General features: G+C 52.6%; 1 protein-coding gene across 1 annotated transcript; it reads right to left on the reverse strand.

Moving 5' to 3' along the window:
* On the reverse strand, nt 1-24,220 carry FSD2 (fibronectin type III and SPRY domain containing 2). The gene is made up of 12 exons (XM_049614237.1): nt 23,531-24,220; nt 23,302-23,397; nt 21,296-21,526; nt 20,024-20,046; nt 18,923-19,044; nt 15,950-16,105; nt 13,297-13,431; nt 12,429-12,579; nt 10,287-10,420; nt 7,434-7,566; nt 2,896-3,072; nt 1-881 (listed from the first exon to the last, which is right to left on the reverse strand). The coding sequence occupies exons 1-12, from the start codon at nt 24,140-24,142 to the stop codon at nt 629-631; spliced, it is 2,223 nt and encodes a 740-aa protein (XP_049470194.1). The 5' UTR covers nt 24,143-24,220; the 3' UTR covers nt 1-628.

Raw genomic sequence — 24,220 nt, forward strand, 5'->3', positions numbered from 1 at the left:
TTGGATGAGGAAGATACTGATTTATTCAGTATTTGGTGTGTACCGTTTGTTACATGTTAGTCCTTAGGGACCGAATGATGAACAGGACAGACACTGTCCCTGCCTTCATGGAAGAGCGCACGGTAGAGGTCATTTCAAAGTTTGAGTGGGGTAAGTTCTGTGAACGAGGGGAACAGGTGTGACAGCGTGCTCAGTGCCAGAAACCGCATCACAGTGCCATTAACTCCCCGGAAAACAGAAGGCGCGTGGCTTCCCTGGTTCTCTGTGGACAGCCTCTTGCCTTCTGGAGTCTGTTCCCGGCTGACTCAAGAGATGTCCCGGGTGTGCCGCGGCCACTAGTACTTATGTATCTCTTCCCTCCCTTGCCCCTGCCCTCAAGCTCTGTAGGCCTTGGACTTTCAGATACTTTGCATATAAACAAACAGACCGATACAGTTTGACCACCTGAAAGGCCTGGAGTTCATTTTGTCTGAGCCCTCATTTTACAGCCGCGCCTGGTAATGACTAACCTAACATCATACAGGTGGCAGTGCTAGAAACCTGTGCTTGAACGCCAAGTTCAACCAGCTGAGGGGTGGCCGGCTTGGAGGGGTGGGTACAGAAGAGAGGGAGCTGGCATCAGAATGGTCTAGTAGAAAGTGATGTGCTTTGGCATTGAAATGCCATTATGTATCTTCAGACACCCAGGCTTTTCCAAAGAAAAACAGGGATGCACAAATTGGTGAAGCTGACAACTAAACGTGTACAGATGCTGAGAAATGTCCGCATTGAAAAATGACAATTTTGAATTTTCATAGTCTAGCAGAATGCCGATCTTCCTCGGGGAGACAGTTATTCTTATATCTGGAGTCGTCCCGTTGTGCAGGAACTCATACTTATGCCTAGAAATTAAATGTTGATAGGACACAGCTTCAGAAGTTCTGTAGATGCGCAATTTACAGAACATTTCGTATTAGTTTTCAAATAACGCTGTGATCGTGTTTTTTTTTTTTTAATTAATTGACTACCAAAGTAACGGTTCATTTCCCAACATATCTGTCTCTTTTCTAAAATTTGTCCTAAGAGACCTCTCTTTTTAAACACCATTTGTTTTTGATCAATTTCTTCACCTAAGAGACTTACATACACTCTTACTGCATCAAAGTTTGTATAGAAATTGGTGTTTTAAAACTTGGGATTTTGAGGTTCAAATGTATAAAGCCTTCGTAATAAAGATGTTTGAACCGGGGAGCCCCACGATCTTTCATGTAATAAAATGTGCCTTTTGGTATAACCTGTGCACAGGTACTCAGGCACGATCCTTAGACCTTCCGACTCAGCAGGGCCAGCCGGGGCCGTCACCGCCCCCGCAGCCTAGGCCAGCACCCTCTCCCCGTGCTCTGTAGCCTGGGTGCTTTGAAAAAATGGCTGGAACCCAAAGCAGCCACGTGAACTTCCTACCCCTGCTACCTACAGACGTCTGCAGAACACGGTGCCAGCAAGCTGGGCCACACTCCTGGGAGGAGCACTTAGAATACGGTCTCGGTGTCAGAGCGGGCCAGCCTGGCTCCGGCCCTGCTCGCCTCATCTTCCCCTCAGCTCCTTTCCTTAGCTAAGCAGCCGCCAGAAGCCAGGAGCCAGGAAGGCCCTGCCCTCCACCTTCTTCCCACTACAGCACCAGACGAAAGCAAAAACTGCAAGTCAGCTAGGATACCTTCCGTATCCTGTCTGTCCTCTGTCTGTAACTCTGTCTGTCCTCTGTCTTTCCAAGGTGGGGCCACAGAAGCGGCCAGGCCTAGTGCCTGGCTTTTTGCCCACCCTTTTTCACGCTGTCTCATGTTTCCATCCTCTTCTGTCTTCTGACCTCTCAACCCTCCCACCGTACACAGACTCCTACTCTTCCTTTATCCTCCCCGTTCTCCTCTGCCCTTCGTTCTTACCTCTCTAGGAGAGGATACTTTGATTTTTAGCCTCATTACACTTCGGGCAGAATCTCCAAATAAACTATTTGGCTCAATGCCTACTATTTCCTGTGTTTCTCAGACTGGGTCTGAGGATTAGTAGAGTCCATTCTAGTCCAAGTACCTTACGGGGGGGTCTTCCCACGTATACGCGGGCATGACCGGTAGTGTTTAATTAACCACGATGGAGGTTCACCAGCAGAGAACGCAGGATCAAACATGCATAAGATACAGCAGGCCAACAAGGGTCAGAGGCCCCGTGGTACAAGAGGTGCTGGGGAAACGGAGCGAACTTTGGTAATTTTTGAGGTGAAGGGAGGTTGTAACAGTGGCTTCCCAAGTCTGAACATGTCCACGGGACTGCACCTCATCAGGTTTTCCCAGCTTTCTAGAGCTAATCCACTCGTAAAGGACAGAGTGCTTGGCAGCAGAAGCAGAACAGAATGAGCCATGACTATTAAGCCGCTGCCTACTTGCAAAGATGGAATTGGGGCTTCAGATCAAACTGTAACCATTTAATAACACAAGTTGAGCATGAATGAAAAGCCAATCACTTAGTGCTTAAGAATGCTGTCTTTGGGGCCAGACTGCCTGGATTGGATTCCAAGCTCCAAAAATCCACGTTGGACGGATTATCCGACTGCTGTGAGGCATAGCTGACTTTTAAAATGGGGTGATAGAATTGTGAGAAGTAAACAGGACAGGACATGGGAGCAGCGCTTGGCACGGAATAAGCTCTCCGTGAACTGTAGCTATTTCTGTCTGAAAGAAAAGTACCCAAAGCTGCTCTTTTCTCGTCTCATTTGGACTTTAGGGGAAAGGGCTGGAAAAGAGCCCCGAGGTATCTTAGAATATTTTATGAAACCTACCCTAGGCCTTAATTATTGCTAGTGAAACCTCGTGCTCTCTTCTTTCAAGGTCAATTTTAGTATCAGGCATCCAGATTCTACTTTACCGTGATGATGCAAGTCTGTGCCTCATGCACCAAGACAGGCAGTTTGCTCCCAGGTCCTCTTGTTTAGGGACATCTTCAAAGGCCACGCCCACCGTGTAGTGGGACCTCTCGTCCACCTCCACCTCCCAGTAATGGCGCCCTCGGATTGGAATGAGATTCCCCATGACGGCAACACACCTGGGTTCAGAAAGTGGAAGCGTGCGTCACTGGGGGCAACCCGAGCCTGGCCGTGCGGGGCGGGGGGGACAGCCGTGGGGGTCGGCCCAACGGTGTTCCGAACACCTCCTTTGAGAAGCGGCTCGCCCTCGGCTCACCTGACAGATGCCGAAATTTGTGGGAGGGTTCTTACCCTGCCGGTAATGGGAGCGAGTTAGAAAAGGCTCTATTGGCATTTGTAAATGATTGGGCTCTTTTTTTTTTTTTTTTTTTTTTGGTAACAAAAATAAAGATTTGGTTCACTTGCTCATAAAAAAAGAAAGGGACTCCGGGTGCCTGGGTGACTCAGTGGGTGAAGCATCTGACTTCGGCTCAGGTCATGATCTCGCTGTTCGTGGGTTCGAGCCCCACGTCGGGCTCTGTGCTGACAGCTCGGAGCCTGGAGCCTGCTTCGGATCTGTGTCTCCCCACACCCTCTCTCTACCCCTCCCCTGCTCACGCTCTGTCTCTCTCTCTTTCAAAAATAAATATTAAAACAAACAAAAGGGACTGAAACTTCACAGAACTCAGCACAGTCAAGGGAACCATGCACTTGAAGTTCAGGAACCGGCCAGCACTGCTGATGCTGCACTAGCATGGGGGGCTTTGAGGTGACGCATATCTGCGGGGTGGCTACAGGCAGAAGACGAGGATCTGGATCTCAGAAGCAAACCTGAGAACAGCAAATAGCAAATCCCTCACCAATGATCAAAATCGACCTCCAAGAAGCCACTGGAAACAAATACACTCACAAAGGTCACAGTTATGTTTTGTTTTACAACAATACAGCATTCTTCAGAGGAAGGTTCTCGTGGGAAACCAGACCACATCAGTATCTCCGAAACGAACAGTCCGCCTCCTGCAGGAAACTTCTGCATTAGCCAAACTGAGTGCCCACCCCCCGCCAAACCCCTGGGCAGATTTGTTTAGCTGTTATTAACACGAGATCTCTACTCTCAAACCCCAAGTTCTGGAGGCCAAGCAAAGCTCTGGGAAGGAGACTGCACAGAAAAGAGCTCCTCTTTTGTAAAATGAGGCCGTCTCTACTCTCAGCTCCGGACCCACATCTCTACCCACCTGCTGTTCCTCATTCAGAATGTCCCGAACGGAACTTACCACATTCCTACCCTTCCCACCGCCGACCAAACTTAGTGTTTTGCCTGTGGTGGGAAGGAGTACTTACTCCCCGTGTTTTCTCCGTTTTGGTTAATAGACTCATGATCTATCCAGTAACCCAAGGCAGAAAACAGTAACCCAAGGATAATGTAGTGGTTACACGCTCAGCTTCTAGCTTAAATCTGACTTCAGCCCTTAACAGCAGTGTGCCTTTGGGCAAATTACTTTACTTCTCTGTGCCTCAATGGTCTCATCTGTCAAATTGGACTGGTAGTGATATGGATGTCACAGGCTGTCGTGATGATTCAATGAGCTAATCCATGTCAAACACTTGGAAGATGTCTAGCACTTGGTAAACACGCCATAAATTACAGTCCCTGACCCATCCCTCCCCTGCTCGCCCCTTAACCAGTTGGCCTCTCTCCTTGTTAGTTTTGTGTGTTGCTGATTTATTCAAGGCGTCCGCAGCCTCCTCTCTGGTCTCCTGGCTCCCCACCTGCCTCTCCCCCTCCTCCCCAGCTCACACTTGACCCTCCAGTGTGATCCTTCTGAAATGTAAATCTGATCGGGTCACCTCCCCTACTTGAATCCTCCAAAAATTCCCACCCCTCCAAGGATAAGATCCAAACTTGTTTTGCCCTAGAACTTTTCCATCTTTCCTGCCTCGTCTTCCCCTTCTTGCCATTATGGACCCTACACCACAGACACGCTAACCGATAGCAGTTCTCCAAACACGTGGTCTCCCTGGCTTCCGCCGTTTGTACACGTATGAGGCACTTAATCTGCCTGGTCGGCCTGGAGAACTCCCTTTTATCCTCCAAGCCCTTGCTTCCCCAGGAAGCCTTCTTCCTGGGGGCTCCTACGATGCCTTGGCCATCCTTCTACCGAATCTTTCACAGGTGTGTTTTTGATACATGCATCTCCCGCACTTGCCTGGTCTGAGTCAGGTGGGCAGGGACACTATCTTCCTCTCTTTACCTCCAGGGCACAGCATGGTCCTCATGGGACAATGGATATACTGGTGACAGGATATTGAAATGGGCCTGTCTAACTTGGCTGGACCCCAAAGAGCCAAGAACAGAACAACAGGTGGTGAGTTCTCCCATATTTCCAGGTGACGTGCTGGACCACCTCTGCGGGACTTGGCGACCAAAAACTCGTTTTGTAACTTTTAGTGCAACACCAAGCGGCCGAGGCTGAAGACGCTCGAGACTGTGTCTGCCCAGAGAGCTCACATGCACGGTGAGGTAGCAGTGGCCTGGTCAGAGGTGTGTGCCTTCAGAGGACCGGGTGTGAACGGAACCCACTGCAGGAAAGCTGCCTCTGCGTTGTTTGTGGGGGGATCCTGTCCAAGAGGGCTGCCTGTGAGGGCCCAGGAGGGCTCGGCAGAAAGAACGAGAACCATAGCACTGGGTGCGGAGGTGGACGGGTTGTGAGGGGCTCACCTGGGAACTGCCGGGGAGAGAGAGTCAGCTTCCCACATCACACTGGTACCAGTCAGGTACCCCCAGGCTAAAAACAGGACAACAGGCCCCCAAATGGAGCCCGTCACGCTAAGCCCCACGTCTCCAAACCGAGACACCTCCGTTACAGTTCGACTCTCCCAGAAATGGGATCTTAAACCAATCAGGAATCGCCTGACGAGCACCAGTGAGGTGATGTGCCTCGCAGACCCTTCTGTCCCCCGCAGGAAAGGAACCTCGCCACAACCGCCTGCTTCTTTGCCTACTGTAACTTGGCCCATAAGCGTCTTTCATCTTGTACAGCTCCTGAGAGCTCCCGTCTACCTGTTAGACTGGATGATGCCCGTTTCATAACTCCTGGAATAAAGCCGTAAGATCTTTAAAATCTATTCAGTTGAATTTTTTTTTTTTTTTTTTAACACAGGTAAGGCCTTTATCTCTCCATGTCCCTCTCCATGCCCTGCAACCCTGGGTAGAATGGGCAGAGGTGGGAAAGGATCAAGTTGCTTTTCACTGTACCCTGTGCTCTTGGGCTACCGCATGCTAACACTTACATATAGTAGGTGCTACACACACACACGCACACACACACACACACACACACACACACTGTAAAAAGGCCAGCAGGGAGCCAACATCAGAGGAAGAGCCAGCTCTGGGATAGTCTCGGACCCCGGCAGGGAGGCTGATGCAGTTTCTTTCTTCTCTTCCTTTCTTTCAGCTTTTTTTTTTTTTTTAATGCTTATTTTTGAGAGAGAGAGCGAGCGAGTTCGAGCAAGGGAGGGGCAGAGAGAGAGAGGGACACAGAATCCGAAGCAGGCTCCAGGCTCTGCGCTGTCAGCACAGAGCCCGATGCGGGGCTCAAACCCACGAACTGTGAGATCATGACCCGAGTTGAAGTCAGATGTTTAACAGACTGAGCCACCCAGGCGCCCCTGGATGAAGTTTCTATCCATGGCCCTTGCAGCCCCGTTGGAGAGCCCCTTTTTCTCCTTAGAAGATCCTTCTGACTCTAAAACCAACCGACCGAGAACTCTTCTTGTCCTGACCAGACCAGGAATCTGAGAGCCACCTGTAATCCCGGAAATGGAATGCGCTCTTGGAGTTAACCTATCTGTGTTCTTTTTCTCCCATTGCTTTGACTTTTCTATTTCAGCAGTGTATATCTGCGCCTTATTTTAAGTCTTTAAGTCTTTGGAAAGAAGTGAGGCACAAATAAATCGTTTCAATGTGGATTGAGCACCAAGGTCTGGAAATAGCTACGTTTCTAGACAGACGGCGCACACGCCTTTGCGGGGGCCACCCCTCCCTCAGGTCATGCACTAGCACCACCCCCCACCGACTCCGCACAGGCTAACCCCACCGGTTTTCATCAGGGGTTTTTAAACAGGGCTTCACCGTGTAGGAGAGGAGCGCCGGGCCAAGCACTGGGAGACCTACAGCCTTGTTTCCGTTCTCCCGACGCCTGTCAGTGTGCCCCTCATCGTGGCTTCAGGGTCTGACTCCTCCAGCGGCGGGGGACCCGACTTCAGAAGCCACAACAGGTATCTTCCGTCCACACCAGCCAGACTCTTCCCCCGACTCCAGCTCCCCAGCCTCCCCTCCGCCCCCACCGCCTCCTCTCCCCCCCCCCCCCACCCCAGCCTCTCATCCATTTCTGGGACCTCTTCAAGGCAGCGTCTGTCATAACCCACTTTTTATCTGAGCAACAACGTGTCTTAGAGGGGGTCCGCGGAATGTTCTAGCGAGCGGCTGCCCAAGTACCTGGTAAACCGGGTGTTGCCAGGGAGCGGCTCCTTTGCTGGGGTTTTCCTTTCGCTCCGCACGACCGTAAACCCATCTTCAGAAATGGTCAGCCCGGGATGGCAGGTGTGCTGGTTCAGGTGGAAGAAGCTGCCTGTGCGGGCAGAACACACGAGGAGCCCCGCCAGTCCCCCTGCCTTCTCCACCCCGGCGCCAGCCGGAAGCCCGGGGCCTCGCAAAGCCCTACCCCTCCTGCCAGTAATGATGGTGGCAGCGAGCATGCACTGGGAGCCACTGTCCCTCGCCCCCAGCTAGCGGTTTGCAAGTCTTCCCTCGTTCAAGCCTCACAATTACCCTCAGAAACGCGTTCTTATTTCCATCTGGAGAGGAGAAAACTGACGCACCAGGTGGTTAAAAAAAAAAAATCACCTGGCAAGGCACCTGGGTGGTGCAGTCCTGATCTCGGCTCAGGTAATGAACTCACGGTTCATGAGTTCGAGCCCCGCATCGGGCTCTGTGCTGACGGCAAAGAGCCTGTATGGGATACTGTGACTCCCTCCCTCTGCCCCTCCTACTCTCTCTCTCTCAAAATAAATAAATGTGGGGCACCTGGGTGGCTCAGTCGGTTAAGCGTCCGACTTCAGCTCAGGTCATGATCTCACGGTCTGTGAGTTTGAATCCCACATCGGGCTCTGTGCTGACAGCTCAGAGCCTGGAGCCTGTTTCAGATTCTGTGTCTCCCTCTCTCTCTGACCCTCCCCCCGTTCATGCTCTGTCTCTCTCTGTCTCAAATATAAATAAATGTTAAAAAAAAAATTAAAAAAAAATAAATAAATGAACTTAAAAAAAAATCAACTGGCAATGACAGAACTAACATTTGAACCCCCAAAACTGTCTGATTCCACAGGCTTTGCTCTTAGCTGGGAGGCTATAAGTGCCTGCACACGGACAAGAATTTCTAACCCACCTGCCAAGGGAAATAGTTATTGAGATTCTTAAGGACCAATCTGACAAAGGGAAGTGGAATTCAACATTTCAATGAGGGCAGTGGGGCGGGGGAGAGGGAAGGATGTTACAGCCATCCCCAAATCATGGTTAAAATAAATCTCATCCAACAGTGGTACAGAATAGATTGAATACAAACTTATTTAGTAAAAAAAAAAAAAAAACAACTATTTAGTAAAAAAATCCATTAATTAAGAACATAATAACTCATTCTCACTACTGTGTCCTAGCCAAGTGCTTTTTTCTCGAGTTCCTATTCTGTCACTTCTCTTGTCTCACACCTGGGTTCAAGCTTCGCCATCAAGCTGTTCACAATCATTGTCACAGTTTGATGCTGCCGGAAATTTCATTCGCTGCCTGCGCTGACTGGCAAGGGGGCAGGCAGGTTCCCACCACCTAACTGATGCAAGACGTGGGCCCTCGCCGGTTCCCACCGAGGATCATTTTTGAAAATATAATGATTTTTGCTGATGTGTGTGTTCATTTAAGTTTTTTATATATACACTCTTTTCTTCCATTTGATTTATTTTGGAGGGAGAGAGAACGAGCATGCAAGGGGGGAGAGTGGCAGAGGGGGAGAGAGAGAGAGAGAGAGACCCAAGCAGGTTCCGCGTTCCATGCACAGCCCGACGCGGGACTCCATCCCACAACCCTGGGATCACGACCTGAGCCGAAACCAAGAGTCAGACACACTCCACCAACTGAGCCACCCAGGCACCCCTTCATAAATACACTCTTCAAAAAATTATATGAACAAACTGAGTGACTGAATAATCAAGAGCTGGCTGTACCTTTGGCTCTGGTTTTTTGTTTTTTGTTTTTTTGTTTTGTTTTGTTTTGTTTTTTGACTGAAACTGCCAGAATTTAACATTTCAAAACACCAGGTGAGCACAGAAAATGAGGAGTGCCAGCCAACTAAAGGCAGGCCCTGGCTCAATATGAAAGAAAAACCTGAGTCCTAATCCCAGCACTAGCCCCCACCCTCTGGGACCTGTGGTGGCCACCCAACGAGTCTTTCCCATCTGTGTGGACGGAACACAGTGGGAATTAATCACACGCCTCTGCTCCTGGCATTGGAAACGAGGACAAAGTGACACAGTGTCCCTCAGTAAACGACCCCACTTAAGAATACGTCGTCCCCAGAGCCTGGGCTCAGACTCCCTGCCTCTGTGTCCTACCTGCCCTCCACCCGTCAGCCGGCCTGAGCTGGACTGGCTGTGAGGTGGGGGAGGGGTCACCGGCCCCCGGTGTGCTGTGACAAAGCGCACACCCACAGCAAAGCAGTGCCAGGAAAGTGGGTGCATGCAAAGCTTCCGGTGATGTCTCTGCTCATGCAGGGTCTGGACAGGATGTGTGACCGTTGTACGGATGACGGCAAGGGAGGAGGGAAAGGGGCTGGACCTAGGGATGTGGGCGCCCCCCAGGGCCAGACAGGGCCTAGGAAGAGGCTGAGCAGCCGGGTCCAAACTGGGCCTGTGGGTGGGAGACGCTTGGGCTGATAGCAGAAACGGGGGATGAGCAAAGCCAACAACCCCTCCTGGGAATTTCATAAAGACATCATCCCAAGGGTGGCGTGCAGCCTGTGTGAGCCACGAGGCGTCTGGGCCACCCAGGTCCAGGGCGACAAGCCTCTGGTCTGCCTGAGGGAGCGGAGAAAAACCCTAAATTCTGATTCTCGCTCTGCCGCCAGACTGCTATCTGGCTTGGGCCTTCAGTCCCTCTGTCTGTAAAATGGGACCACAGGGCCCTGATCTCCCCTGAGCCCCTCCCCGGCCTGACTTGGCCCATTTTCCAGAGAAGTCATGCAGTGCTGGTCTGCTGCAGAGTGGCTCCCTGAGGTCCCAGGGAGCGTGTGGCCCGGGCACATACCTGTGGTGTAGACGGTCACGGGGTCGCTCCTTGCACTGGGGCCCCCCACGCTGAGGGCTCGCACGTAGATGGTATAGCGCTGCCTGGGCTGCAGCTGCACCAAGGCCTCGCGGGTCGGGATGCCCACGACCGACCTGGGCAAAGAAACGGAGCCACAGTCACGAGGGGTGGGGCCGGGCAGCCAGGCCCCGGCACCGGGCCTCCCTTCCAGAGCTGGGATGTTAAACTCACCCTCGCACCCCCAGCCTCTCACCCACAGCGGCACGGCCGGTGGGTTTCCTCCCTCAGGTCCACTTTCCTCGTTCCCTCGTTACTCCTCGTGTCCATGGCCCTCCGGCCTCGGGGCTCCCCACCCTGGTGTCCCCGGCACCCGGCACCATGCTCGGCGTCCGTCTCCCGCTCTGCCCCCAGCTGTCTGACAGTTGAGAACCTCTCCGAGGGCAGCGGCTGAGTACCGCCTGCCTCAGCCCAGCGCTGAGCCCGCAGCAGGTACCTCGGCCTGTGTTTATGAACAGACATCTCTAGAAGAGCTGGAAGGGCAGCACAGAAGCCACTGGGAACCTAATTTATTGAAATTCTACCGCACACGAGTACAAGCCTGTAATTGCCACTGCCTGTTCCTGTAACTGCTAAACCCCTTTCAGTCCAGGGAAAGGAGAAGCTTTTGGGGTGACGCCCGTTTACGGATGCAACACCCCCATTACACGAGCCCGGGTGTCCAGGTGACCCCGAAGGCCGCCGCTCCAGGCCAGAGGGGCGCTTTTCACACATCCGTCCAATGAATATTAACCAAGCCCCTTAGGTTCCAGACGCTGGAGAGGGGGGCTCTGGGGAGAACTGAATGTAGTCTCTGCCCTCATAGACCTCATGGTCCAGATGGGTAGAGAGGCACCCCGCAGGCCAGCAGTGGAGGAAATGCAAGGTGGTAACCGCGACGTGGTCACGGCGTACCACAGGGTGGATGATGCCGGGGACGCGAGTTTGGAGCTGAGCTCTCAAGAATGACTTGCAAGTAACCGGATGGAGCAGGGACAGGAGTCTCCTACACAGAAGCAGCCCGGGGCAGGAAGGAACACGGGAAGCAGGAGGAACTAAACCCGACCGGTGTGGCTGCAGCCAGACAGGGAGGGGAAGCCGGTGTGGCATGAGCTAGAGAAGCAGGAGAGGGGTACGGTCTGGGAAGCAATTTTCTCCTCTTCAAGATGATTAGATCTGGAGAGCAGGTGCTACCCCACGTCACTGACCAGCCTCCCGGTGACCCCCATCATTATGGTCCCGGGTGTCAGGCGCTCCTGAAGTATCAGCACGAAGCGCAAAGGCAATCTGGATCATCAGGTGGCCAGAACCACCGGACTCCCCTGCCCCACTCCTGAGGGTCGTGGGGAGTAAATAACCAAGGTCGGCCCTGATGTGGCCGTGGACACGTGGATTCTACCTGGAACAGAGGGTGCGTGGGATAGACGGCCAGGCTCCAAGCCCAGCCCCGAGCACAGAGGAATCTGTCCTCCCTGACAGGTGACGCCAAGCCCGCCTCTTCCATTTCTCCAGAACCAGGCGGGCGCCCTCTGTGCTCCGCCTCTGGGCAGCCCCTGGACGTGGGGGCTGCTCCCGGACTGCCTGGGTCTTGCCTCACTCCCGCCCCGGGGCCACGCCGCTGACCCACTGTCCTCAGAGCTCAGTCCTTCCTATCCATCCGGGTCTCATTTGAAAAGTTCATCCATAGGTCCCTACTTCCACCCCAGCCTCCTTCTTACATTTCTTTCTCCTTCAGAGCACCTTGCATTTTATGTATTTGTTTGTCTTCTTGTTTTCTATTTGCCCCTGCTCGACGGTCAGCTCCGTAGGGAAGGGAATTTGCCTGCCTAGTCTCCCAGAGCCCGGGGCCCAGGTCCAGGCCCACAACACTTGTTGAATGAATGAGCGGTAAACCTTCGCTGGACTAGAAAAAGCAAACCTGAGGTTTAAACCATTTACTCACGCCTCACGCACCTTCAGTGACAGTGTTCAAGAAACTTCTCATGAAAACCAAGCACCCGAAATTAAGGTTCCAAACGCTGACCTTCTCTCCAGACCCCGTGCATTTCCTGAGCTGTGTCACTGTGTCAGGTGTCATGCCCCCCCCCCCCCATGACTATGACTTACTCAGTTACTCCCGAGGCTTCAGGACTTTCCGCCTGGGTCAGCTCTACCGTGTACGAGTCCACGGGATTCAGGTTCCCAGACTCCCAGCAAATCAGTGCAGCCTCTTCGCAGCTCCGTATCTCTTTGCTTTTTATAACGGGAGGGGAGGGGGCTAGGTGTGGGACAAAGGGGGGAAGGAATGACCATTCTGCTCCTATCCAGCCAGTTTGTCCAGAGCACGGCCAACCGAGCACGGCCACTGTCTGCCCACAGAAGACATTCGATGCCGTAAAAAGGAAACCAGGTGCAAGAGACTGAGTATTTGCATCCCCCCCCCCCCCCCCAGAATTCGTGTGTTGAAGCCTGTTCCCCAAAGTGGCGGAAGGTGGGGTCTTTGGGAGATGAAGAGGAGGGCGTCTCTCGTCAAAGAGAACCCAAAGAGCCCTGGGCCTCTTTCTGTTGTGTGAGGACAGAGCCGAAACCAAGCCAGATGTCTACGGGCCCGGAAGGCTTCACATCAGGCGCTGAATGTGCTGGCAGCTTAAAAGGAGGCCCCTTTCAGCTTCCAGAATGGTGAGAATTAAATTTCTGTCATTGATAAGCCACTCGGTCTCTGGTGTTCTGTCATGGCCGCCCACACGGACTAAGACGCCGGAACGCCTTTCAGACGTTCCTGGAGCAGAAGGCAGCTGAAAGGTTAAATGACGCTACGATCGTGAGCAGTAATTTTGGGCATTTTGAGACCAACTCTGAGCAAATGTCCCTTCCATCCTAGGAACACTGGTTTGGTGTACTAACAGAGAAACACGGACAGCTACTCCTGCCCTTCCACATGAAATCAAGTGTCCTGCCACACCTCGAAAGCCGTGACCCCTGTGGCCCCCGTTACCTGTCATGTACATTGCACGCTCACTGGCGGGGCTGCGGCCGGCCCTGTTCTGAGCTGTGACCCAAAATTCATACTGGGTGTTTGGCACAAGATTTCTCACTGAGCAATACGTTTCTTTGACAGTCATTGTAAACTCTGAAAAACAAACAAACAAAAAGACAAGAATTCAACCCTAAAAATAGGCCAAGTGGCTCCGAGTTAGTTGTGTCGAGTCTCCCTGTAGTAGATGGCAACACTGGCCAGAAATTCCTCCCATCCCTGTATGCGTCCTCTGCAGTATGACTTACTACTCCTTCAAGAGGTTCATTTTTCCCCGTCATTGATGGGCTGAGCCATGTGACTTGCTTCAGCCAATGAGACAGCAGCAAACATGATGCCAGCAGAGGCCTGGGAAATGCTAGTGCACAGGGGCTTGTCTTCTTGCTGCTGGGAACACCCTCCACTTTCATGTGAACAAGCCCGAGCCAGGGTCCTGGACAATGAGACCCAGTAGACAGAGGCCCCAGCCTTCCCTGCCGTATCCCCACATCTGTAAGTGAGACCATCCCACACCATCCAGCTCTATGTAGCCAAGCTGGCCCAGACCAGAAGAATGCCCAGACAACTCACAGAATTATAAGAAGTAATAAATGTTTGTCATTTTAAGCCAATAAGTCACGTACATGTGTGCAGAGTAGGGCAGGATAGGGTGTTGTTACCCAGCAACACCTAACTGATACACCTCTAAACCTCCTCAGACTCTTGAAAGGCAGTGATAACTCACTAACCCACCCTCTGATATCAGTTCCTTTATCACAAAGGGGTCCATTTAAAAGATCTTCATAGAGGGGCGCCTGGGTGGCTCAGTCGGTTAAGCGGCCGACTTCGGCTCAGGTCATGATCACGCGGTCCGTGAGTTCGAGCCCCGCGTCGGGCTCTGTGCTGACAGCTCAGAGCCTGGAGCCTGTTTCAGATTCTGTGTCTCCCTCTCTCTGACCCTCCCCTGTTCATGCTCTGTCTCTCCCTGTCTCAAAAATAAATAAAACGTTAAAAAAAAAAAATTAAAAGATCTTCATAGAGGGGCACCTGGGTGGCTCAGGTGGTTAGTCCAACTCTTGATTTTGGCTCCGGTCATGATCTCACAGTTCGTGAGTTCAAGCCCCAGGTCGGGCTCTGTACTAACAATTTGGAACCTGCTTCAGAATCTCTCTCTCCTTCTCTCTCTCTGCCCCTCCCCTGCTCATATTCTGTCTCTCAAAATAAATAAATAAACATTAAAAAAAATCTTCATAGAGTGTCATGACATAGCCCAAACGCAATGGCTTCTTCTGTGTGTCTTCAGAGAGTGCCAACAGGGCTGATTCATGACACGGACTGTGGTTAATCAGACCTGGCTTCTTGGACCCTGACCAACCTTTTACTTATTTTTTTATTTTCATAATTTTTTTTTTAATTTTGAGAGAGAGAGAGAGCAAGAGAGCACACAAGCAGGGAAGGGGGGTAGAGGGAGAGAGAGAATCCCAGGCAGGCTCCACGCTCAGTGCAGAGTCTGACACAGGTCTCGATCCCACAACCCTGGGATCATGACCTGAGCCGAAATCAGGAGTCGGACAACCGACTGAGCCACCCGGGCACCCCCTTGACCTCCCTTTTACAATCTTCCTCCTTCCCCGTGGTGCCCCCTTTAGTCTTTGTTCAGATAACCCTCATCATCTGCTCACCTTGTTACAACCTCCCTCAGCATCACTTAAACTTACTCTGACTTTTCTCAAGCATTTCCCTTCCTTCTCGGTCCCTGCACAGAAAATCTGCCCTTACCTTCAGCACACAGACCCTCCCCCTGCCCAGGCTGGTGCAGCAGTGGGCTCCGTGCAGGGAGCATGCAGACTTGCCTCCTGTCCTGCTCTGCCATCCATCACCCACTGTGTCCCCATGGACAGCTCATTTCTCTCTGGGTCTCAGTCTCCTTCTGCATGAAGTGGAAATCCCCAAGGCCCTCTCTTCCCAACAGGTGAATGGCTTATCTATCATGTGGGGAGGGGGGAGGCAGCTGACCCCAGCCCTGGCCCCACACCAGCCAGCTCCATTTCTCTGGGAAGGGGATGGGCCCAGAGCCGCCCACGCTGGAGGCTCGGGGACATTCCCAGGAGCTTGCTCGACTTGAGCATGTGGGTCTGATCGGCTGTAGCCCTTTCAGGCTGCAGAGGCCCCATCACCCCTCAAGGCGGTCTGCAGGTTGACCCTCCAATTTCTCCCGACACGAGGTTGCTCTGAGAAGGCCCAGCCTGCCCTCACGTGCCCAGCCCACGAGTATCCAGACAGCTCAGCCAGGCCTCCTCAAGGAGGGGCGTCCCCACCCTTCCTGCACACAGTGCCGCCAGGGACTCATCCCATGGACAACTCTGGCCTGAGGGCTATATCTACACTCCAGGCACTTTAGCCTGGCTTCGTGGCCCTCCCCAGTGAGGCCCCATCTTGCCTCTCTGCCGTGCTCACTTGCCTGCATCCCATGTTCCAGGTAGTTCCCAGATCACGACAGCTCCAAGGAGCTGAATATGTAGATTCATCCCACCTCTGCCCTGCCGATTACTGGGAAAGCAATCGGAACTGCTCCCTGGCCTCTGAGGGCCCTTAGCCGTTCCAGAGCGTGCGTGTGATCTTGGCAGAGTCTCACCTGCTTGGTCCTTCCCAGGCGAGCCGTCCTGCACCGGCCGGTAGGACAGCAGATAGCTCTCCACCGTGTCGTCAGAGTACAGACTCCAGCACACGCGGACAGAGGAGCCCGTGGCTGAGTTGGGGGCCTGTGGGTTTATCACTGGAGCAGAAGGAGCTGGAACGAGAAGGGAGAAAACCAAAACTGAGTAAGGAGCCTCCAGGAGAGGTGTGGGATGCAGTGGCCCCTGTTGTAGGACTCCTGGTCCCCCGAGGCCTCCGTGGGCTTTGCCCAGACTGGACAAGGTCAGGAAGGCCACACCTCCTAATGGCCAGCCTGCAGGTGACAACCAGCATGTCCATTCCTGCTTTGACAAACCCACGCAAGCTGGGGGAGGAGGGGTCAGTGATAGGGACTCGGGCTGGGGGGCGTGTGCAAGACCTGCCCTAGGCATGGGTCCTCTGACCCCTTCCACGCCTTCCGGAGAGACGAGGCAGCCGGGACCACAGCAGTGCCGCCCACAGGCCCCGGAGGGAACAAAGGAGAGAAGCAGCTTCATGGGGAAAGCTCGCTCTGCTTTCACTGGTGGAACCGTCCACCAACCATGTCTTCATTATAAGGGGAGAAGACTGGGTTGGGCCAAATGTGCTCTTGAGAACCATCTTGAGAATCCACCTACTGAGTTAATTCTTTTTTTTTTTTTTAAGTTTTTTAAATGTTTATTTATTTTCGAGAGAGAGTGAGACAGAGTGTGAGTGGGGGAAGGGCAGACACACACACACACACACACACACACACACACACACACACAGAATCCGAAGGAGGCTCCAGGCTCTGAGCTGTCAGCGCAGAGCCCAATGCAGGACTCAAACTCACGAACTGTGAGATCATGACCTGAGCTGAAGTCTGAGGCTTAACTGACTGAGCCACCCAGGCACCCCGAGTTAATTCCTTTATTCTCTGTAGGTTAATACTTCAGCCTCCCCAGACTCACACACAACCGAGAAACCCTCCTTGTCTCTCCTCTACGGACTCTTCTCCCGCGGCAGCGCCTGCCCGCAACCCAGACTTTACGGAACAACCTTGGCTTCCGATTTTGACATTGCTCCGTCCAGGTAAGAAAGAGCACAACTAAACTTGAAGGTGTTTCCTAGCTGCAGCTCAGCCTTTCCTCTCTGGCCAGGACCTGGAAGGTCCTAACGGGACAAAGGAGAGGAGGAAGAGAAAGAACCTAACGACGAGATCCAGGATGTACAGAGGGTGCCCGTCTATACCCTCAAGGGACAGCCCCGTAGCAAGAAGGGCGGGAGCTGCAGTGAGAAGAGGGGTGGCCCTGGGCTTGGCAGCCCACCGGGAGGCTCCAGGTGATGGTCTGCATGAGACCTGGACCTGGGGTGGGGGGGCGGTGAAGAGAAGTGTAAGCATCTCTCAAGCACCGACTTGGGTGATCATGCCTTTCCTTCCAAATACCTGGGCCTGGTTATCTGGGCAGCACCACCCCTTAGAAGGGGAAGGATCATCCAGTGGACATCGAAGCTCAGTGAGATCACTCTGTGAATCATGAGTCAAAGAGTGGCCTCCAAGGTTTCTAATGGAGGACGTCCATTACAGTGTGGTTTCTAGTGGTGAAAAACCTAGAAACATCCCAGCAGCCAGTCCAGTTGAGAATCAAGTAAACAAACTAAGGTATATACCCATTAAAATGATGTTACAGAAGGATTTACAGTACAAGAAATATTAATCAAAATTTTGATTAAAAAGCAGGTTACAAAACAATAAATTCCCTATTTCAAAAAACTCTGTATAAAGGAAAAATCTAAAATGATATGTACAACATTTTTACAATGTAGCTGGGTGTTGATGAGGAAATGGTGAGCAGTCAACAAAAAAAAAGCTGAATTACAGTATTATTCTTAGAAATAAGTAATCACAGTAGGGGCACCTGGGTGGCTCAGTCGGTTGAACATTGGGCTCTTGATTTCAGCTCAGGTCATGAGCTCACAGTTTGTGAGTTTGAGCCCAGCATCAGGCTCTGCACTGATAGTGTGGGGCCTCCTTGGGATTCTTTCTCTCCTTCTCTCTCTGCTCCTCCCCTGCTTGAGCGCGTGCTCTCTCTCTCTCTCCCTCAAAATAAATATATAAACTTAAAAAATTAATACATTTTAAAAAAAATAAGTAATCACAAGAATATTTTTCAAGTTTATTAGTTTATTTTGAGAGAGAGAGAGTGAGCAGGGCAGGGGCAGAGAGAGAGGGAGAGAGGGAATCCCAAGCAGGCTCCGCACTGTCAGCACAGAGCCCAACACGGGGCTTGAACTCATGAACCACAAGATCACGCATGACCTGACCTGAAACCAAGTGACCTGGATGCTTAACTGACTGAGCCACTGAGGCGCCCCCACAATAATATTTTAAGAGCTACCTGTACCATGTGACGTGCTGTACATGCATTGCCTCGTGCAATTCCCACCATATCCCCATGAGGCATTATGTGGACAAGGAAACCAAGACTCAGAGAAGTTAGGTAAGTTGTCCAGAGTCACACAGCTAGGAAGTGGAAGGGCTGGGATTCTTACCAGCTCCATAGGATCCCAAAGCTCATCTCTCAGCCACTGTGCTAAGTAAATAAGTACTCGGGCTACTTGCCAGGAGTAACTCAGGCGGGAGAACAGGGGTTTATGAATCTGGGCAGGCTATGAATAAAAAATATTTCAAGGTTGCCCAGCGCCAGATGTTGGCTCCCTAGAAAGTGAGGGTGGGCACTTCCCCCCTGGGGGGAGGGGTCTCCACCTCTGTTCTCACCATTGCAAGCTATGAAGACGTGAGATTAGAGCAAAAAAGAAAAGAAAAGAAAAGAAAAGAAAAGAAAAGAAAAGAAAAGAAAAAACCTGTTTCTAAATGTTTATGGGTTTTTTTTTAGCCATCAAAATTTCTAACTCAAAGCTCAGGGACCTGGAACTTTCTATGAAGTATGCACACAGGCGAAATATGCACCTGGGATGGTGTTAATGGAGCCCATTAGCTGCTCCACATCAGAGAAGTCCAAGGTCTGGTCTTCAAAGTCAGGCTGCGCAGAGATTTCCACGTCTGTTTCCGTATTCAAGAATTTTCCCAGTCTGTTGGTATAAAAAGCCATGCTCACAAGAACGAAGGGACGTGCTCCTTAGGGTGTGTGTCTACAGTGCTGGGTCACCGGTAATAAACGCGAAGGGCCTCTTTGCTGAAGTTTTATTTCTTTGACATGCTGCTGGCTGCTGGCTGCCATCTGCTTTGGTGACTGACCCAGGGGGTCCCCAGTGGGGATGGAGGAATTGGTTTGTGCCTTAGAGGGGAGGGGGAGGGGTGGGCCATTTGGGGGGCAAGTGCCTAACAGCTCCAGATCTCCACCCTCTGGAAGACCTCTCAAGTGCTGACCCGGAAGCTGCCATCCCCCCGCCGCCCCAGGCCCTGACACGCACAGACTCTGGGGTTTCTTCTCCGTGGGGCCGAGCGTACTCAACCCGCTGACAGTAGACTGGGGCTATGAGTTTTCTTGCACCTGCTTCCTGGCAGTCATAGGGTTTGTAGGTGGCAGGGGCGGACTCTGAAACCAGGTCTGTCTTTTGCTTCTTACCCCTTATGTCATCAAGCTTCCATGTTCATGTGGCTTTACAGACACTGTCTCGTTTAATTCCCGTAAAACTATCCCTGTCTGTAGATAAGGAAGGTGAGTCCTAGACTGGTTGGACTTGCCCAGGGTCATGGGGGTAACGGGATTTGAACTCCTGTCTGACTCTACAACGTGTGTGCTTTCTATAGTACACAGTCTGGGTCCTGGCACAGCTCGGGGATGGGGGAGGCACTGGACCCTGGCTCCTCCTGGTGAAAGGAGGGGCTCACGGGGTGAGCTGGCCACAGGCTTGCTGGCTGGGCCGTCTGAGATTTGGTACTAGCGGGTCCTAGTGACCATCGTCCCCCCGAAGCCAGCGCTGTTGGATCGCAGGGGCAGACATGAAAACTGTAACTGGGAGCATCTTCCCAAGGGGAGCTGAGTCTATTTGTATCTAGAGGAGCAAGAGACGGGAAAGAAGATGTGCGTCAGAACAAAAGCATTACCTGTCAGCCATAGCCACAGCATCCTAAAAAGGAGGAGGGGAAGGAGAAAATACTCAGTTGACTTCGAAAATAAATTTATTTTTCAAACTATATGGTGATATAAGCACATTTTAAAACTTGGAAATTAGGGGGAAAAAAAGTAACAGCCATATCCCCCACTAACAAAACCACTCTCAGGCTGCCTGTGGGTCTCTTCCGGACGACTGCGTCCCCCCAGGGAGGTTATGGAAGGACCCCCGCGTCACAAATGGTCTTTCGGCCCACCAGTTTGAAAGACTGCAGAACCGTTCACGGAATGGAAGTTCCATCGTTTACTTAACCATTCCTCTGTTGAGGGACATTTTGGTTGTTTCTAATTTTTCATCATCACAAATGACAGTGAGAAGAACATTCTCACACGTATCACTTTCTGCACATTCGGGGTTATGTCTCTGGGATACAGCGATGTTGTGGGACCAGTGGTTCAAAAGGTCTGAGTATTGAAGGCTCTAATGGTGTCTGCATACTTGCTTTCCAGCTTGTCACAGGTCCCTTGCCCCAAGCACGGCAGGAAGGAAGCCCTGTTGGGCTTTGAGGGACCACTATGGGCGGGGTCAGTGTGGAAGCCATATTTGGCAACGGGGCAGCTCCAGAGGCTGAAGGCCCCTCCCTCACATCCTGGACACCACAACTGCGCCATATTCCTGTGGGACATTGTGAAGAAAGAGGACCTCAGCTCTGACTGAGATTGAAATTCCCACATCCCAGCAGCATGGGGCCTTGAGGTCAGATTTAATTGGATTTCAAGAAAATTAAGAAATGGATTTTTTTTTTTTTTTTGCATGTTTGACTTTACAAGGATTTAAAATTGGTGCCCTGGTAACTGGAGAGTTGGAGGTGCCTTTTTAGCCTGGATTGCCTCCTCCTCAGAGCTCTAAGAGGCCCTCTGAGGTGACCAGAAAACTCTCAGAGCGCTGATGTTGCTCAGCTCCCTGGCGAGGGGACAGGTCTCTGGGACGGAGGAACGAAGGCTGGTGTTGTCTGAGTAACGGTGGAGGGAAGGGGTCAGCCGTGCGTGAGTCTGCTCGGCCACTCGTGGCGGGGCGCACAGAGACACGGGTGACCACCTCATCCAGGAACAAAATGGATGTTCGTGAACATCCAGGAACCAAATGGATGCTGATCCACAGAGGTCAACTGCAACACCTGCAGACAGAGAGGGGACAATCTAACCTACCCCCGCCATACCGTCACTTCGGTTCATGATCTCATTTCACCTCACGACTGACTGACCTGTATGAAGTCGACCTTCTCTTCGTGACACATCTCCTCTATGGTTTCCATGAGTTCCTTACAGGTATCCAGGTTTTCCCCACAGCTGACCAGTTGTCCATACAAGGCTTCCAACTTCGCTTTCTTTTTCTCTCCGAGAGCTTGTATTTTTTCTTCATATTTTTGAGCAAGTGTTTCCAGAATCTCATTGAAATGTGACTCAAAATTTTGTTCCTGTCTTCCAAAGTTCTCCTGCAAGATGGTTGACCTCAGCCGTTATTTTAGCGAACGTGGTGTGTCGACTACAGAGTCATTTGAGGCATGAAAATATACCTACCCAGAGATGTTTTAGTCACCCCACCCTTTTCTTATCATCGCTTGCCAGGATGCTGGGGTGGGTACAGCGGGAGCTGGGACCAGGAGTCTATGGCTAGAGCCCCTGGGATAATCTTTTTTTTTTTTTTTTTAAAGTGGGCTTCACACCCAGCCATGGAGCCCAACGCAGAGCCCAACACAGGGCTTTGAACTCACAACCCTGAGATCAAGACCTGAGCTGAGATCAAGAGTCAGACGCTTAACCAACTGAGCCACCCAGGCACCCGAGCCCCTGGATAACCTTAACGAGAAGCACTGCCTTCGCTCCTGGCAGCACTTTGCAATCCTCCCTCCCCTCCCCCCGCCCCGTCCCGTCCCCAGCCCCACGCCACCTCCGTCGTGGCCACCTCCCAGGGAGATGGTCAGAGATGAGTCAACCTGCCACTGTATCCCTGGACTGCAGACGTCCACGGAGATGTCTGTCCTGGGCAAGCCCTACCTAGCCTTCCCTCCTGAGCCCCCAGCATCTCACGACACTCACCTCCACCTCCTGATGCCCGCATCCTACAGACGCCAGGATCACACAGATCCTCACATCAACTAAGAGAAAGGTGAAGGGGGAAGGGGAGGGGGGAGGGGAGTGGGGGCCGTGGCCAGATGGTCCCGCCTAATAGATGAGAAAACGTAGGGAGGCAGAGGGAGCCATGCGACAGTACTTAATCCAGGAGCACAGGGGATGAGTCATGTTAATTAAATCCTGTCGACTACTGGTCCTCTTAGATTCGAAGCCCGGGAAAGCTTCGTGGGTTGTGACTGATGTCACCCTCTCCAGGTAACGGAGACATTTCCAAAGCAGAGGCTCTCTCGATGACTCAGGGAGTATTCGCTGAACATCTTCTACGTGTCCAAGACTTGCTCAGAATGGCAGCAGAGAAGGAAAAGCAGTGGGGGACTCCCCAGGGCTGGTGTAGAAGGGAAAAGTCAGAGTCCTCACCGAGGGTGAGGGTACTTTGACCTGAGATGAGCGGGCAGAGAGAGTGTAAAGAGTTTTGTCTGGGTGGCTGTACCTCTGTAACCTCTGTACCTCTGTAACCTCTTGTTCCGTCCCTGTGCCCTGCAGATGGGATTAGTGCATAGTCCTCCCTCTTAAAACTGGGGATGAAGAAGTTCCAGCTTCCCGGGACAGGGGCCTGGGGCTTAGCTAATTCATACCAGGTGTTCCTGGAGATACAGTCCGAGGCTGTATTAATAGAGGTAGAGCACCCACAGGCAGAGAAGGCAGGTGCAAAGTCCTGGTCCTTAGCCTCATCTGGACGGGGAGGCTGAGCGCAGGCATCACAGCAGTGTACGACATGCCACTCGGTACACCCAGGGGACTGTGACGTGTTTGGTAACAGGCACAGAAGCGTATTAATCTTACGGGAAACATAACAGCTGGGGAAAATAATCAGGAAGGGCGGGTGTCTTGCAATGCCTCGTCAAGCAGGACTGAGGATAGAAAGACAGAGGAGACCCTGCCTCCCCAGGAGAGCTCCCGGTTCAGCAGGGGATGAGGACAGGTAGTTTCCACCAGGTAGATGCCCAAGGTCCCCTGGGAGGGCAGGGGAAAGGGCGAGAAGCGGGCAGTTCTCTAACCCACACCAGTCACAGCTGCTGACCCAGCCGTGGCGGAAGCCACGTGTGTCTGAGGGCGTCACCGCGCCTGCTCTTACCTCCACGGTGATGAAAACCTCCTCCAAGTGATTTGCAAAATTCTCCATCTCGATAATCTGCTTTTCCAGTTTGAACATGTTTTTGTGAATTTCGTCCTAGCAAACAGAGGATCCCAAGGAGACATTAATGCTCTTTGATCTCTTCCGTAGGAGGCGCTTTAAATTCATTCCCTGCCCGCCTACTTGAGACACAAACGCACTGTCAGGGGAACTAAGGAGTCCCGTTTACCTTGGCGCTTTCCAGGGCCTTGCTGAGGGGGGTCACCTCATGCTCTCCGTGCGCATCCGACACCTCGCACGCCCTTACTGGGGCTTTGCAAGTGACACAGAAGACCAGGGCGGCTTCGTCCTCGTCCTCCTCCTCGGGGATGACGTAGCACTCGTACTCCTCGCTGGCCCGGCCGTGCGCGTACCTGTAGGCTTCCCGCAGGTCCCGGCCGGCCGCGCCCCAGCCCAAGCAGCCCGGGTCCTCGGCCTCGGCGCCCAGCCGCCAGTCCCTCTGCGCCCCGGCCGCGGGCAGGTGCAGCCGGGGTTCCGAGACCTCCACGCGCGGCGCGCTTCCATCCACGAGCTCCGCGCCCCACTCGCCACCACCTCCAAGCGCGTACAAATCCGCAAGCTCCTGCACCTCCTCCTCCAGGTCGCTCTGGGCCTTACCTGGGGCCGCCCCCCCGGGCTCGCCGGTCATTTCGGCGGGGACTTGTCTTCCCGTCCGCGTGTGTTCTTCCGGGAAGAGCCGCAGCCGGCCTTCGGAGTCATACAGATCCGTGGGACAGAAGTGGAAGTCCCTGGGAGCCGGGGACCTGTGCACCTCGGGCGCCCCCCCAGCCTCCCCGTCCATCGCGCCTCTGCACCCACAGAGTTCCTCGCGCGCGCGCCTCCTAGTGGGTGTCCTGGGTCCTAGAACACAGAAAGAGGA

Source organism: Panthera uncia, assembly GCF_023721935.1.
Source record: "Panthera uncia isolate 11264 chromosome B3 unlocalized genomic scaffold, Puncia_PCG_1.0 HiC_scaffold_2, whole genome shotgun sequence".
Taxonomy (NCBI): domain Eukaryota; kingdom Metazoa; phylum Chordata; class Mammalia; order Carnivora; family Felidae; genus Panthera; species Panthera uncia.